The sequence below is a fragment of the Dromaius novaehollandiae genome, chromosome 18 (assembly GCF_036370855.1).
Source record: "Dromaius novaehollandiae isolate bDroNov1 chromosome 18, bDroNov1.hap1, whole genome shotgun sequence".
In the NCBI taxonomy this organism is placed as follows: domain Eukaryota; kingdom Metazoa; phylum Chordata; class Aves; order Casuariiformes; family Dromaiidae; genus Dromaius; species Dromaius novaehollandiae.
The window spans coordinates 15,677,530-15,691,979 of record NC_088115.1 but is presented as its reverse complement, the minus strand read 5'-3'; the positions used below and the strand labels follow the sequence as shown (position 1 = coordinate 15,691,979).

Below are 14,450 nucleotides of genomic sequence, written 5' to 3'. Positions count from 1 at the left end.
GGCAGTACAGCTTGCTCATAAAAGACACCTTCTCTTGCCTTGAAGTAGTGAAGTCTTACATCATGCTTTGCATGGGGAGAGAAGAAAAAACTATCTGGCATATTTAACATGTGTTTTATTTAAATTGCCTTTCTATAAATTACCCAAAATGAAAACTATCTAGTAAATAAGATGTGGTGTTCACCATTTTCTAATGTAATAACATGTAGAAATCAAGGATCTGACTAAATCAATGGCACATCATGCCTATTTGCATAAAGTATATAAAGCACTAAGAATACTAAATTTAGAGCAAAGGCTCTCCACTTGCAAATCATCGTGTCTCAATGGCTGCAGCCAGTTAGAACAAGCCTTTCTTCAGTGAAATGATTGAAAGTACACTTGCAAAACAGGATGGAAATCAGGGATGTAAATAAGGTTTTAACTTGCTTATTTAAGTCATGATTGAAACTCAATCCACCCTTGCCGAGGTGGAGAAACTTCACCCTGCCTTGCGCTGTGGTGCCCGGTGTCTTCAGGGCTGGAGCTGCCTGGGCGTGACCTGGCCCCGTTCGTCTCGGGAAGGCTGGATGCAGGCAGGGTGCCGGAGCGGCCGTGTGTCGGTCACCGTGCTACGTTGGCTGCGGGGGGATAGCCCCACTCCTTACCTTCTCCTTTTCGGTGGCCTGTTTAGTAAATCAAATGCAATGCGTTTCCCGTGTCAAGGTCAGAGCTTGCTCCCGTGTTCCTGCTATTTCAGGTGCTGCCACACTTCCATTTTCCTGGCAAAAGTTGGGAGCCCGGGGTTCAGCAGAGCCCCTGGAAGGAGGGGAGGGAGCAGCCTCTCCAGCTCGCCGGGAGCACGAGTGCATACGGCTTTCCCAGGACGGCGGTTTGGGAAGTGCCTGGGGCAGCTGGGATGGTGGAGCTGGAGGCTTTGGGGCTCCCCTGGGGTCTGGGGTGCGTCGTCCCGGGGGCTCCTTCCCTGCCGGCTCTGGCAGCATCCGTGGGGCGCGGGAGCCGGCTCCAGGCTTGGTCCTCTCCCCTGTTCCCGGGGCTAATAATAATCGCGCGGAGGCGTCGCACTCTGCGGTGCCTCTGTCCTGAGCCCACTCATCTCGTTGCTTCTCCCTCCCCATCTGAGCGCGTCCTCCCACTGCCGCACTTTCCACTTGGAGCGTGTTTCCTCGCTGCAGGTTAGTTATCGACCCTTCTCTCTTGGGCCCCTTTCCCCTCTGCCTGGTGCTGCCGGAGCCGGGGAGCGAGCCGCTCCGCAGGCGGGGCGTGCGTGTCCGTGTGTCCGTCCGTGTCCCAAGCTTTCTGCAGGTGTCTGCCCTCCAGGGAGGATGCTCGGAGCGGGGTCAGAGCAGGAGGAACTCCTGCCCTAAAATAAGCCTGCTTTGAAGTTTGGGATGTCACTTAATCTTGCTGTTTTATAGGTGTCTGCTAATAAATATTGTAGCGTGCCAAAAATAAAGCTCTTAAATAAGAAGGGGAGAAAAAGAAAAGGCTCCTTTGGGCCCGAAACTTCCAGTTTAATTCTCTGAGGAAAGCTCAGGCTTTCTGAGACAGGTTTAACCGTGCCTGGGCTGCACGGCTGGTCGTGCCTTTTCAGTTGGTGTTGCCATCCCGGGGAGGGACAATGGCAGTGACAGTGCTTGTGTGGTGCTGTGAGCCCTGGAGGGGCTGGACCGGCCCCAGCTCCCTGGAGAGTGGGGATTGCTCCTTGGAGAGTGGGATCGCTCCTCCTCGAGGTGTGGGGCTGCTCTTCCCCAGCCCTGCACGGAGCGGGGAGCTCCTTGCAGAGGAGCTGGGGACGTCCCAAGGCTGCAGAGGGAGGAGAGCAGCCAGGTCAGGGAGCTGGGGACGTCCCCTGGCACGAGGAGCCCTGTGCAGGTGCTGCTCCGACGCCCTCCCTCGTGCTTCTCCCGAGGCCCCGTTTGCAAAGGCCAGCGTGCAGAGCTGCCGGCACGGAGGGCGAGGGGACAAGCCAGGCTCACCGGGGCTGCGGCGAGGAAGAGCCCGGGTCCTGCCGCCGCCCCGCGAGCACCCGCTCGGCACAGCGCGCCCCGTCCCCTGCCACCCACGCGCCCCCGCTCTGAGTCAGCACCGCTGCACGGGGGCTCGGATGAGTAAGGGCTGCTCGGAGGGGACGCGCGGAGCTACGCGCTGGCACACGCGTGTGCACCCGGCGGCACGCTGCCCGGCAGCCGGTTCAGCGCGAGCCCCCACGCCGGGGACGCGGGGCTTGGTGGCACCCTGCGCAGAGGGGAGGGCGCGGGTAAAGCGATAAGCGCCGTCACCTCCTCGCTTCTCTTTCCGCCCTAGTACATCGAAGCCATCGGCAGCAAGCAAGGCGAGCTGGAGAACTACGTCTCCGACGGCTACAAGACGGCGCTCACGGAAGAGAGGAGACGCTTCTGCTTCCTCGTGGAGAAGCAGTGCGCCGTGGCCAAGAGCGCTATCACCTACCACGCCAAGGTGAGCGGTTCCTGCGGCCGGGAGCCCGGCACGAGCCGCTGCCGAGCAGGCCATGATGCTGCAGACCGCAGCCGAGCGGGGCTGGTGGCTCGGCAGCAGCCTGACCGGTGGAGCTGGTGCCATGGGACGTGTGTGCATCCAGGCTCTGAGAGCTAGAGCTCTTGGCAGAGCTATGCTTTTTCTCCTGGCTGCACGTAGAGCTGCTGATGCTCGTTATGAGCAGCTATCCAGTGACAGGTAACTTGGGGCAGGGGCGTCTCCCATCACTGCTGCAGCCAGAAGCTGCTCTGAAACGGAGCGCAGAAGGTGGATGAGACCAGCTGTGGTTCCCTCAAGTGCTAAGACGATGCTTGAGCCGGAGCCTGGCAGCACGGCCCACGGCCTGGTGGCACCTAGGCAGTGCCAGCCCCTCTCCAGCCCAGCTCTACCTGTGCGCTAAAGTCCCTGGTGGGTCCCTGGGGCTGCAGTGGGTCGAGCTGTCACTGAGGTCTTGGCCCCTGGAGTTTGGGGGCTCCGTCCTGCCAGAGGCTCGTTGGGCTGCTCCCACCTCAGCTGGGGACTTGCCCTGCGCTAGGGCTCTGGCGACTTGGAGGGCTGGAGCTGGACTCGCGTGGATGAGGGATGAGGGGTGTCGCAGGCACGCGCTGCTCCCTGGCAGGCTCAAACGCTCCTGTTCTGGTTGTTCCCCGCCGCCGCCCTCCATCGCTCCCAACACCCATCTGTCGGGGCTGCGCTCGGAACAAGGGAGGGATGGAAGAGCTCGGATTAGTCAGAGCCGTCCTCGCGCTGTCATCGATGCTGAATCAACAGCGACATATGTTAACTTCTCCCAAAGTGCGGGAGGGGAAAGACTTCGTTCCTCCCCGGCCCCGGGGGCGGGCGGTGGCGGGACCCAACAGGAGCGGGCGCCCGGCCGGCCCCCGCGGAGGCCCTGCCTGTGCAAGAGGCGGCCGTGCAGGTGGCTCGCGGGGGCGGTTGTAGGCGCAGCGTGGGCTCGTGCTCACACCCGCCCGGCAGCTGCAAGCACCAGCACGCCGCGGGCTTTGGCAGCCGAGCGATGCTGCCGGCAGCGACGGCTGCGCATCCTCCTGAGGTCGCGCGCTTCGGCTGTCACCGTGACCCAAATAACAAAGCGGTGCTGTTGTCACCGCGAATCCCTTGACCGAGTCTTCGATCGGGTTTTGCTTCTCCCGTGTTTGAGCGGTGCTGTCCCCCGCGTGGCCCGGCTCCCGCCTGGCTGCCCGTGGCTCGTCTGTCTTCCAGCTGCCCCGCGCAGCGCGTCTCGGAATAAGCTGGGGAGATGAATTGCCTTTCCCTTTTCATCTTTAAATTTTTCATGACACCTTCCTGGCTCTGCTGCCTTCAGAGCCTGAAAAGGGTAAGTCCCCGTGTTTTATCTCGTTTGTGCCATGCACGGAGGAATAGATCAGTCTTGCTCGCTGTCCAGCTGTGATGGGCCAGGCCAGCTCCAGCTAGGTCAGGTGAGGGATGCGGAGCGCCGGGGCTCCTGGCTGGCTGCGACGGGGCCAGGAAAGCCCTTCTGCTGCCCGAGGCAGGAGCAGCTTTGCTTAAACCCTCCCGTCAGCTGTGTCTGTCCTCACCTCATGGACTGCAATGACAGGTTCCCAGCCTCCCCAGGCCGTCCATCCTTGTGCTTGGCCATGGTTATGGTTGGGCATCAGGGGACAAAATGTCCTGCCCTGAATATCCCTGCCTGCTGTTCTGTCCCCACCTGCTTCTGTTTAGGGTGAAAATCGACCTTTCTCTTCATATCATCTCCTTCCTGGGCTGGGTTTTGCTATGGCTCCTGTGCCCTCATGCCTTTTTTGCCTTCTGTGTCGCAGGGGAAAGAAATGTTGACGCAGAAGCTTCCGCTGTGGCAGCAGTCGTGCTCGGATCCCAACAAGATCCCGGACCGCGCTATACAACTGATGCAGCAGATGGCTGCCAGCAGCAATGGCACCATCATGCCCAGCCCTCTGTCTACATCCAAATCAAACCTCATCATCTCTGACCCCATTCCTGGTGCCAAACCTCTCCCTGTCCCCCCGGAGCTGGCACCTTTTGTAGGAGTAAGTATCTAAGTAGTAAAAGTTGTCCTGACCTTCTGAGCAAAGCTGGAGGGATGAGCCCAGGCCAGTGTCACCACTGTCCTCAGAAAGTTGCCCTTTGCTTGACTGTCATAAATGCACAGGGTGTGCGAGAGGTTGGACATGTCAGTGCACGCGCTTCTCCGGTACATGGGAACTCTGGCCTGGTCTGACATGGAACGGACCAGCCTGCCTCCTTCTCTCCTTCGTGTTTTTGCCCAGTTTTGGTACTTCCATGAGAGGTATCCTGGCTTGCTGAGCTCCAGGGAGGCAGTGGTTGCGGTGAGGTGTCTCAGCTGGGTCCTGGGGAGCTAGACGTGTCTGGCTATGGGGGAAGTCACTGGGATCAGAGCACAGTTGTGGGAGCCAAGCTAAAGTCCCCTAAGTGACCTCAGGAAACGGTGCTTAGAGTGAACCCACGTGATGAAACACGCTTCAGGGCAGGATCTTCCTGTCTGATACTGGAGGGTATGAGCTGAGCAGTAGGGCTCAGAAGAGACTTATTGGGTGCAAGACGGCTTGGAGGGATGAAATACTGTAGAGGTGACTACTGCTGCTCTTCCCAGAGCTTTATGCTCCAGGTAGGTAGGAAACAACCCAACAGGCCCAAGCTTCTGGTCTACAGTGAACCACGTTCCCTGGAGCTGCATCCCTTCTTCGTGGGAGCTTGCGGTGGGATGCCTAATGAAGCCATTTCCCATCTTCCCTTCCCTCCTCTTTCTCTCTAGCGAATGTCAGCACAAGAGACTATGCCAGTGATGAACGGAGTCTCAGGCGCAGACAGTGATGATTACAGCCACTGGTCTGAGATGAAGCCAGCACAGCCTCAGAAGCAGCTGAGCGACTCTTACTCGAATACGCTTCCCGTTCGCAAAAACGTTCCGCCGAAAAACAGCTACGCATCAGGTGAGGATTTTTCACTTTCCTTTTCCCATTTGTTGGACCAGAGGGCAACTGCAGCATCTTCTGCTGGTGGGGGCCACTTTGCTGCGCTGGTTGTGTTGAGCGGTACTTGCAGGAGAGCTTTCTGCGGGGGAAGGTCGCAGGGTTGACTTGGCAGCCGCAGTCTGTCCCTGACGCAGGGGGAATGGGATCGTGGATGCCAGTTGCAGGGTTAATTTTGTTAGTGGCAGTGCAGCGATTACCGCACTGCTCAGTGGTGTGAAGAAGTGCTGTTCTCACCTCTCTGGACATGCGATTAGGAAAACGAACAGAGATAATTTAGGCTGCAATGTTTCAGCCTAGTAACAGGATTTCTAGGAGGAAGATCTTGGGAAATCAGAAGCCTTATCTGTTACATAAGGAAGCGACTGAGGCCCGAGGATGCGCTATCAGAGGGGTGTTCTGCAGCGTGGGTCAGGCAGGCTCGGTGTCCTCCTGCGGCCCGGCGCCTGGCCAAGCAGCAGCTGATGCACGAGAACGTGGGGCTGCGAGGGACCCGTGGGCCAGGTCCGCCACAGTCGCAGGCGTAAGAGGATAGGCGTTTTAATTCAGAAGGATCCACGCGCTGGACCACAAAGGCTTTGAGCATCCCTGTGAGAAGCGTAGGGCTTTTAGTACCAAAGGTGGAGGGCAGGAGGGGCTCAGGGTGATGCCGGTGTCTCCTGTTGGCAAGGAGATGGGAGGAGATGTGCTGTAGCCCCTGGGGAGCAAATAAATGAGATGCTCGTGGGAGGAACAGCACGAATGAAAACCTGTTCTGTCTGCTATCACTAAAGGTTTTATTGGTACCTGGAGTAAGATAAATAGGTGCCAGGCCTGGCAGGACCTGTCCTGTCCTTGGTCGTGTCAAATGCCACAGTAGCAAACTGGGCCTGGGTATGGTCACAGGATTAAAGTCTTGGGGCACTTCTTGGTCTTTGTCTCCGTCCAGCTGAAAACAAGACGCTGCCGCGCTCCAGCTCCATGGCCGCAGGGCTCGAGAGGAACGGCAGGACGAGGGTGCAGGCCATTTTCTCTCATGCTGCTGGGGATAACAGCACCCTCCTGAGCTTCAAGGAGGGCGACCTCATCACGCTGCTGGTGCCGGAGGCCAGGGACGGGTGGCATTACGGGGAGAGCGAAAAGACAAAAATGTGAGTGCCGTGGCGGTGCCCGTGCCCATGAACCGCCTGCCCGGCGGGCCTGAGCTGCTGCTTCGTCTCTCCCGGCCCCGCTGCCGGGGAGGGGGCTTGTGCGGCTTCGCTTTAACCTTTTCTGAGTCTTCCGTCAATAAACATCCGTGTGACTCTGTCCCGGGCCTTTGCCTTTCAGGAGAGGCTGGTTTCCTTTCTCTTACACGCGGGTCCTCGACAACGATGGAAGCGAACGGGTCCATGCCAGGTAGAAGCATCGCTTGCTGAGCCGCGCTGTCCCAACGCGGAGCGCGGCGGGGGGGGTCCCAGCCCGGGGGGGTCGTGCCTGCTGGATTTGCAGGATGGAGGCCCCGTGCTTTTCCCAGCTCTGTCCAAACCAGTCTTGCTGGCTTGGAATGGGAATATATAATTTTTTTCCCCAGATATAATGTGCACAGTTAGGGAGTCAGGGCAGAGGCATGTGGTAGCTTAGTCCAGGGCAAATGCTCTCATGGGCAGAGGGGAAAAGGCTTTGCCTGACCACGGGGCACGGGGGGCATCGGCACTGAGATGGACCATCTGGGCAGACAGGGTTTCTGGGCTCACATGCGTAATCGTCTCCTGCTGCTTCTCTGCCTCCTCATGCAAATATAAGTATCGGGTGCTTTCTCTCTGCTGTGGAGAAATCCAAAGGAAACCCCCATTTTAGGAACAACCTAACTGTTCACAAAAGTCCCTAGAAGAGCTGTGCAGCGACTAGGTAGGCTGGAGACAGCCGTTGCTGGAACAAGCCCGTATTTAGAGCAAGAAGGAGTGTTTCTTGCTGGCCCCCCTTTGTGAAGGGGAGTTTGTGGGACAGCATGCCCTGCCTTGCGTGAAGGCAAAATAATCATCTTTGGCCAGCGCGGCGGAGGTCAGCGCTTAGTGCCGGTGGCCCAGAGGAAGGGGACCCGTGTCGAACAGCTGAGGGCAGGTCTCTGTCCCGGTGGGATTTGCGCATCTTGAAATTTGGCTCGTTACGGTGCCTGGGCTGGTGGTGGTGACGGGGACTGCCTCTTCTGCAGCCCTGGGTGGAAGTTGGAAGTAAATGGAAGTGACGTTGGTGTCTTTGCTTTGGGTCCCCTCCGTTTAGTCTGCAGCAAGGGAAAAGCAGCAGCACGGGCAACCTGCTCGACAAGGATGATATCGCCATCCCGCCGCCAGACTACGGCATGTCCTCGCAGGCTTTTCCGTCGCAGAACGTCAACACCTTCAAGCAGAGACCGTACAGCGTGGCAGTGCCTGCCTTCTCCCAGGTGAGCGCCCGGGCAGCGCGGGGGCCGGCGGCCGCTCGCCGGGGCAGCCGCGCCGGGGGCTTCCCCTCTCTGGGCCACTTTGGGGTTATTTTTTTTTAAACTTGGGAGGTGCTTGAGCAAACCCCAGAGCTTTAGTCCCTGCTGAAACAGCGTGCTGTGACCTGGGTGGCTGCGGCTTCTCGGTCTTGCTGGTGTTTTTAAAGCAGAAGGGAATGTTTTCATGCTCTTACCGTGATATAGGCTGCGTGTCCATGAATGAGGGCTCCTCTCCAACAGGCCTGTGTTCGTTATTTGTAGGACTACCTTATGCCCTATGGTTGTGCAATTAAAGACTATTCCAGTGGCCTCTGCCAACCACCATCTGCTCACTACAAGCCTTACACTAGGTCAACAGCTGTAAGTCCAAACAAATGCAATGTTTCCATTGGGATTTATGGACCGTTTGCTGTTTTTGCCTGGTGATTCTGGTGGCTTGCCCAGGGCTTCAGACTGCCTCCTCCTGAGCATCTCTCCTAGGGGAGAAGGGGGAAGGGGAGGAGGCGCCAGGGAAACAGTGGGAGAGAGGCAAAGTGAATGGAGAAAAGAGGCCAGTTTGGCTAACCTGGGTGAGCAGACAAGACACAGCGGCACAAAATGGCACCATAAACCCCCAATCGACAACACTTGCCACCTCCATGAGAGTCTCCCACCAGAAATGAGCTGTTCACAGGGAGCTGGAACCTTTTTCTCTTGGGCTTGTGGATTTAAGGAGGATGCCACCATCTCAGCCCTGGCCAGGGGCAGCAGCTCCAGGGGTATGATTACCACCGAACTCTGATGGTCCCGCAGGTGACGTGATCAGTGTAGCCCACTAGCCGCCGATGTGATGTGGCTTTCCGGCTGGACAAGCGTGGCTGGAGTTGCTGGCTGTCCTGGGGAAGCGTGATGTTGGCTTTCCTGGTGCAATCGGCACATGCCAGCAGACAGGGCAGGGAAGGGAGATGCGGTTGCTCAGTGCCTGATCCCTTCTGCAGGGCACTCAAAAGGCTGCAGCTGCTGCAGGGAGGCTCGGCAGGGGAATGGAGGTGGAGGGATTTCTTGATCCCACTGTAGCCCCACTTCTTGCTAGTTTGAGCCCAGTGGAAGCTGTTCTGGGCAGGGTTTGCCACTGGTTTTTGGGTTTCATGGCTAGAACCATTCTCTGGGATGGGGAAACCTGGGTCTTTGATCCCCGACACGTGGAGAGCTCAGTGACCGGAGACTCTTGGTTCGGTATCTGTCGTGGAGAGCAGAGCCCTTCCACAGTCCGTATCCCAGGGCAGGCCCTTGCCTGGGAAGAGATGACCTGGCTGGATCTGCTTTGAGCTCAGTTCGCATGTGCTGCTCAGAGCAGTGCAGTCCTCCTTCCCCCTCTGCAAAATGCCATTTAGTATCAGCTGAGTAGAAAACGGTCCAAAACTCTGTGTGGTTTCTGGTGGGAGTCAATACAGTACAAACACTTACCTTTTTCCACAGAACATTTCACTGGTCTTTCTCAAACTTGCTGTCTGATCCCTTTTCAAGTGTGTCTCGTGTCTCGAAAGCCACCGGACCTTTGTACGAAGGTGGAGCTGGACAGAGCAAACTGGAGCTCGCTCAGCTGTTGCTCTTGTCTTGCCAGATTAAGTCGATCTGAAGAGAAGGGTGTAACTTTACTCCCTGCGGGGTAAATCCCATTTAAATCATCTCCATTGTTTCCCTTTCATCTTCAAATGCATTGGCTCTTAGCCCAAAACGTCTCTGGGCCCCGATGCATTCTGGTTTGTTCTTGTGACCCTCCAGTGGCATCTGCAATGGCGTAATCGGTGTCCCAGGCTTCTCACTGCTTCCTCTGCTTCCCCCGCAGGGTCTCGACGACTACGGAACGAGGTCTGTTAGCAGGTAAGACTCTGCCTTCCTGTCACGTTGCCTAAAAGTGAATCGGTGTTTGTGCTCTGGGAGAGGTCGTGCCGCGGTGTCCCTTGGGAGGAGGCTTTCCGGGAGGCGGCACGTGGACGGTGTGCGGCACCGGGGACGGGGAAGCGTCAGTGGCCTGGAGCAGATCGTTTGGAGGAGGATGCGGTGCGAGTCTCGTGTGTGAGCGCGGAGGCACCCGCGTCCCCGGGGAAGGGCAGAAGCTGCCTGGGCAGGTTCCAGGGCCGGCCACCGCCGTCCCCGGCCACCGCTCTCTTGGACCTCGTGCTCCACGTGCCACTCGCTGCTCCGGAGAGGCTCTGCATCTCCGCAGCCAAGTTCTCCTGTGCGCCAGGTTAAACCAGGCTAGCGAGGCCTTGCAGAGCACAGGCTTTTGAGAGTCGTGCCCAGGTATCTTCTCGCACCTGGAAGCTTTTCCTCCTCCTCCTCCTCCTCCTTCTCCTTCCCCTGCTGCGGGAGCCTTTCCCAGGAGGCCTGTGGCCCCTGAGCCGTGGGGACGGCAGTCTCTGGCCTGGAAGTGCCCCCCGGGCAGGGGGACGTGACCTCCGTGTTGAAGATAAAAACGTGGGCGAGGGGTGTCGGAGCGAGCCGGGAGCAGTTGGAGCGGCAGGGTCAAGCTCTCCGCTCCGTGCCCGGGGCGCTCCCGGAGATGCCACGTGTGCAGCGACCGCGGGAATCTCGGGCAAGATTTTGCTCGGAGCCGGAGCCCCGGCAGGTCCCGGGGGAGCAGGGGAGGCACGTGCCCGGCGGAGGAGCTGGCCTCCGCGGGAGGGATCCCGCACCGCGGCGCGGGTGCCGGTGCCGGCGCTCCCGGGCACTCCGGCAGTCTCTGTGCTTTGTTCCGCAGCGGCAGTGGCAGTTTGGTATCAACGGTGTGAGGACACCTTGGCTAGCGGTGGCAACTTGCTGCTTGGAAGAGCTTTCTGCTTCTTTTCCCTTTTTTTTTCTTTTCTCTCTTTCTCTCCTTTTGGAGTTTAAACTCTTGTGATCTTCAAGGAAACCATGGTGCTTCTCCATCCCCTCCCCGGTGTTCACAGTGCCCTTGTTTCCGAAGCCTTTCAGAGCAGAAACTGCCAGACAGTCTGTGCTCGCTTTGAAGCAGCCTGGATGCAGTTTCCACTTAGTTGGATCCAGTTTTTGTACTACTTTGTGAATGTTAAAGATGCACTATCCCTCTTCTGAGGCTTTACATGAGCCGCGTTACACTAACATGGAAGAAACTCTTTCCAGACTGGAACAAATATGCATGGCCTATGGTATATGTACTGTTACTTACCTATCCTCCGAGCTCTCCTGCGATGCCATTTTCCTCCTCTGAAAGGGAAGGCAGGTCTGGTTCCTTTCCTCTCTAGTTCGATCCACTTCAGTTCAACCCGGTGTAAGAGGTTGCTTTAAGAGAAGTGGATGGTCCGGAGGTCTCGGCCTCGGAGAGAAATGGCTGGTCCTCGGCTGGGGCCGGGCACGCGGCATCCCGCTCGGCGAGGAGCAGCCCCGCGGCCCCGCCGGAAGGGTTACTCCTCGTTGTTTTATAAATATATATATATTTTTTGTAGCAAGGTATTGTTACCTCACGTTAGTGCGCGGGGGCGAACGGGGCTGGGGCAGCTCGCCGGAGCCGCGCTCACACCTTAGGATCGGGCTGAAACGACCCCCCCGTGCCGTCCCGGGGGCCTGGGGGAGAGCCCGGCGCCGAACTCCCGCGGTTTGGCGGTTTTTGCGCGTCTCGATGACCCCAGGCGCGGCAGGGCGGCATTCGATGCCTCCCCGCGCGGCCGGAGGGGCCGGTGGCCGTGTCCCTGCAGCGCCCGTGACCGTCACCATCGCAAAGCCGTACACGCTCCCTTTTTCTGATGTGATTTTTAAAACCTCTTACATGCCGTTTACTAGGACATTGCTGGCAATATACACACAGACACCCAGGAAAGTTTTTGTTTTATATACTAGACTATGGGCATATTGTAATAAGACCCTCCTGCATTGATGTCATAATTTTGCTAAAGATTTTTAACCCAAGATATTTCATGCTAAATGACTGAATGTAGAAGAAGAAAAAAAATTAACGAAACTTGTATGAAGACTGTAAAGTGCTGGAAACCTTTTTTTAAAAGCCAGAGAGAAATGTGCCCTGTACTGAGTTATTGTTTGAATAAAAGTTTTATTTATTGCATTGAGCTGGGCCTCGGTGTCTTTTTCGGCTTCCATGCCTGTGTTGCTGACCGCTCACCAGCCTGCATCTGCCATGCTTTCTTTTTTCTCTTTCCTTTCCTTTCCTTTCCTCCATTTCTCCATGACATTAGAGAGCTGCCCGGTGTCTGTGTTCGGTCTGCAGGTCTGCGTAATTTGTGTTAAAACAGCTGTGCTGAACGGAAGCAGCTGAAGCTGCTTCGATGCCTGGTCTCTGCTCTGGCCCTGCCTCGAGGGAGCTGCTGCTGCTGCCGAGCAACTTGCCGCACCGAGCGCGGCGTCACCCCATTGCAGCCGTTTTCCATGTGTGGCTTTGTCGGGAATGCCGCAAAACCCGCGCGGCCATTCCCAGCCTGCATCCGAGCTTCACCGAGGGCCTGGGAGATGGGCCGGCTCCCAGCGGGAAGGAAGCCGCCATCCCTTCCGGAGCGAGCCCGGGGCGGCCGGGCACCTCGGCGCGGCCCCCTCCCTCCCTCCCTCCCCGCGGCGGCAGCGGGGTCCAGACGCGCTAACCCGCCCTCGCCCTTCCTTCCCATCCTCGCAGGGCGCTGGCACGAGGAGGGGCCGATGCTTGTGAATGTTAATAAATGCAACTTTTCCTTTTCTTTGCTCCCTCTGCACCATCGGAAGACGCGCGTAACGCAGCCGGCGGAGCCGCCTGCCAGCGGAGCCCGTCCCAGGGCCTCTCGTTAACCCGTAGCCTTTTGCTCCCGTGGAGGCTGTGCCGTGTGTCTCGGCGTGCTACAACCTGCGTTCTGTTTTCCTTGCAGCCCTGATGTTGAAGTGGCCAGGTTTTGAGCTGCCCCTGACCGTAGTTAGTAAGTTGACGGTTTTCGCGTGCCCCCCCCCCCCCCCCGGTGTGCTGTGCGCTGGCGGATCTCCGCGGGGAAGCCGTCACCGCTGTGCTTGCTGCACCCGCCGAGCGAGCCCTGAACCGCCGCCGGTTCGGAGCACGGCTCCTCGCTCGCTCCCTCGCTTTCCTACACCCGGGTGGAAGCTTTCCTGCCTCCCTTGGGCTCCTGAAAGGGGACGTCCTCTTTCGCTGCCGCCCCGGCCCCGCCGCGGTGCTCCCGTCTCGCCACGCTGCACCCGCACGGCTCGTAGCCCCGGCACCGCCGGTTCCACGCTTCCCTCCCCGGGCGCCGAGCTGCTCCTCCGTTCCCGCTGCTCGAACTGCTGCTTCCTAACGAACCCTCTTTGCTCGCAGGTCTCGGTGCGCGATGCCGCCGCGGCCGTGTCTGTCTGCTGCAGCGGCCCCGGCCGCCGTGCGCGGCCATGGAAAGATACCCGCGGCCACGGGTTTAAATCACTGATTTAAAGTTTTTTGAGCAGCTTTTCTCGCTTATAGGCTGTCGCAGTCCGGCACCGTCCTCGCCGGCTCGGGGAAAGCTCCAGGGCTGCTGCTCGGCCCCAGGGCCAAGGGCCACTACGGCACCGGTCCCGGCCGGGATGGAGTGAGTTCCTCGGAGATGGGACCGTTCTTGCTCCGCGCTCGGCCGCGTTGCCGGAGGCCGGGAGCGTTTCCACGGTTTCCTGCAGTCCGCGGGCGGGTTTCTCGGTGCTCGGCAGAGCTGTGGGCTCCGATCCAAATTGCTCTTCTCTGCTAGAGCAAAAATGGTTAAACAACAACCCCTGGTGACTCATCAAAGCAACCTTTCCTCTCCTTTCAGGCTCGCGATCTATTTTGGCATGCTAGGGGGAAAAGTGATCTAAGAATCTGCATTAATTAGGTGGGAAATTAATTACCCTATTTTTAAGCAAAGGCAATTTATCTCTTGAAGAAAGCGCAAGCACACTGAGGCGTGAGCCGGGGAGAGGAGGTGGCACTCAGCCTCCCCGGCGAGGCCGGGGGCCGGGAGGCCCCGCACGGACGGGTTGGAGGGGATGCGAGCAGGTCCCTGGCTGGCGGGAGGAAGGCAGCCTCGCCCCGAGGACGGCACCGTGGGACGGGAGCTGCGTCCCGGCTCCCGAGGAGGACTCGCATGGGTGTTTCCCGTCTCCTGTTGATCCGCTCTGCCCTGGATCCCTCTTTGTGGCACCCTGAGGATGAGGATGGCGACCGTGGGCATGTGGGAGGCCTCCCGTGGGGCACCTCCCCCTCGATGCGATGTGTGAAGACCCTCGGACATGCGGTGAGACGGGCCAAGCCGCAGAGCCTGGATGCCAGCGGTGCTGTCGGAGGAGGCAGAGCAGCACCCCGAGGGCCTCCCTGGCCGTGGTCCCTCCAAGACCGGCCGGGCCAGCGTGGAGGTGGCAGCAGCGAAGAGGAGGAACGGCTCAGGACGGAGGCACGCAGCAAGGAAGGAGGCTTTGGAGGCTGCCGGCACTCAGCACGCTGCTGCATCCCTTGCGCCTGGCTCTCCTGCACCGTGAGATACGGGACAGCGCTGGAGCCACCTCTGCCGATGGCCGGAGAGGCGGCAGGCCGGGTCCTG

The 14,450-nt window shown here is 58.7% G+C and overlaps 1 protein-coding gene across 8 annotated transcripts in view; it reads left to right on the top strand.

The window, feature by feature from the left end:
* BAIAP2 (BAR/IMD domain containing adaptor protein 2) overlaps positions 1-14,450 on the top strand; it is a 57,281-nt gene that overhangs the window by 39,973 nt on the left and 2,858 nt on the right. The window contains exons 7-15 of one of the 8 annotated variants that reach the window (XM_026112973.2): positions 2,308-2,460; positions 4,305-4,532; positions 5,279-5,456; positions 6,424-6,625; positions 6,804-6,872; positions 7,737-7,899; positions 8,197-8,295; positions 9,764-9,798; positions 12,786-12,833. In XM_026112973.2, the coding sequence (XP_025968758.2) occupies positions 2,308-2,460; positions 4,305-4,532; positions 5,279-5,456; positions 6,424-6,625; positions 6,804-6,872; positions 7,737-7,899; positions 8,197-8,295; positions 9,764-9,798; positions 12,786-12,813 (1,155 nt within the window). In that variant the 3' untranslated portion in view covers positions 12,814-12,833. Of the gene's footprint in view, positions 1-2,307; positions 2,461-4,304; positions 4,533-5,278; positions 5,457-6,423; positions 6,626-6,803; positions 6,873-7,736; positions 7,900-8,196; positions 8,296-9,763; positions 9,799-10,678; positions 12,003-12,785; positions 12,834-14,450 lie in introns of those variants that run through there. The other 7 variants (XM_026112972.2, XM_064522843.1, XM_026112976.2 and 4 more) reach the window with 7 other exon arrangements.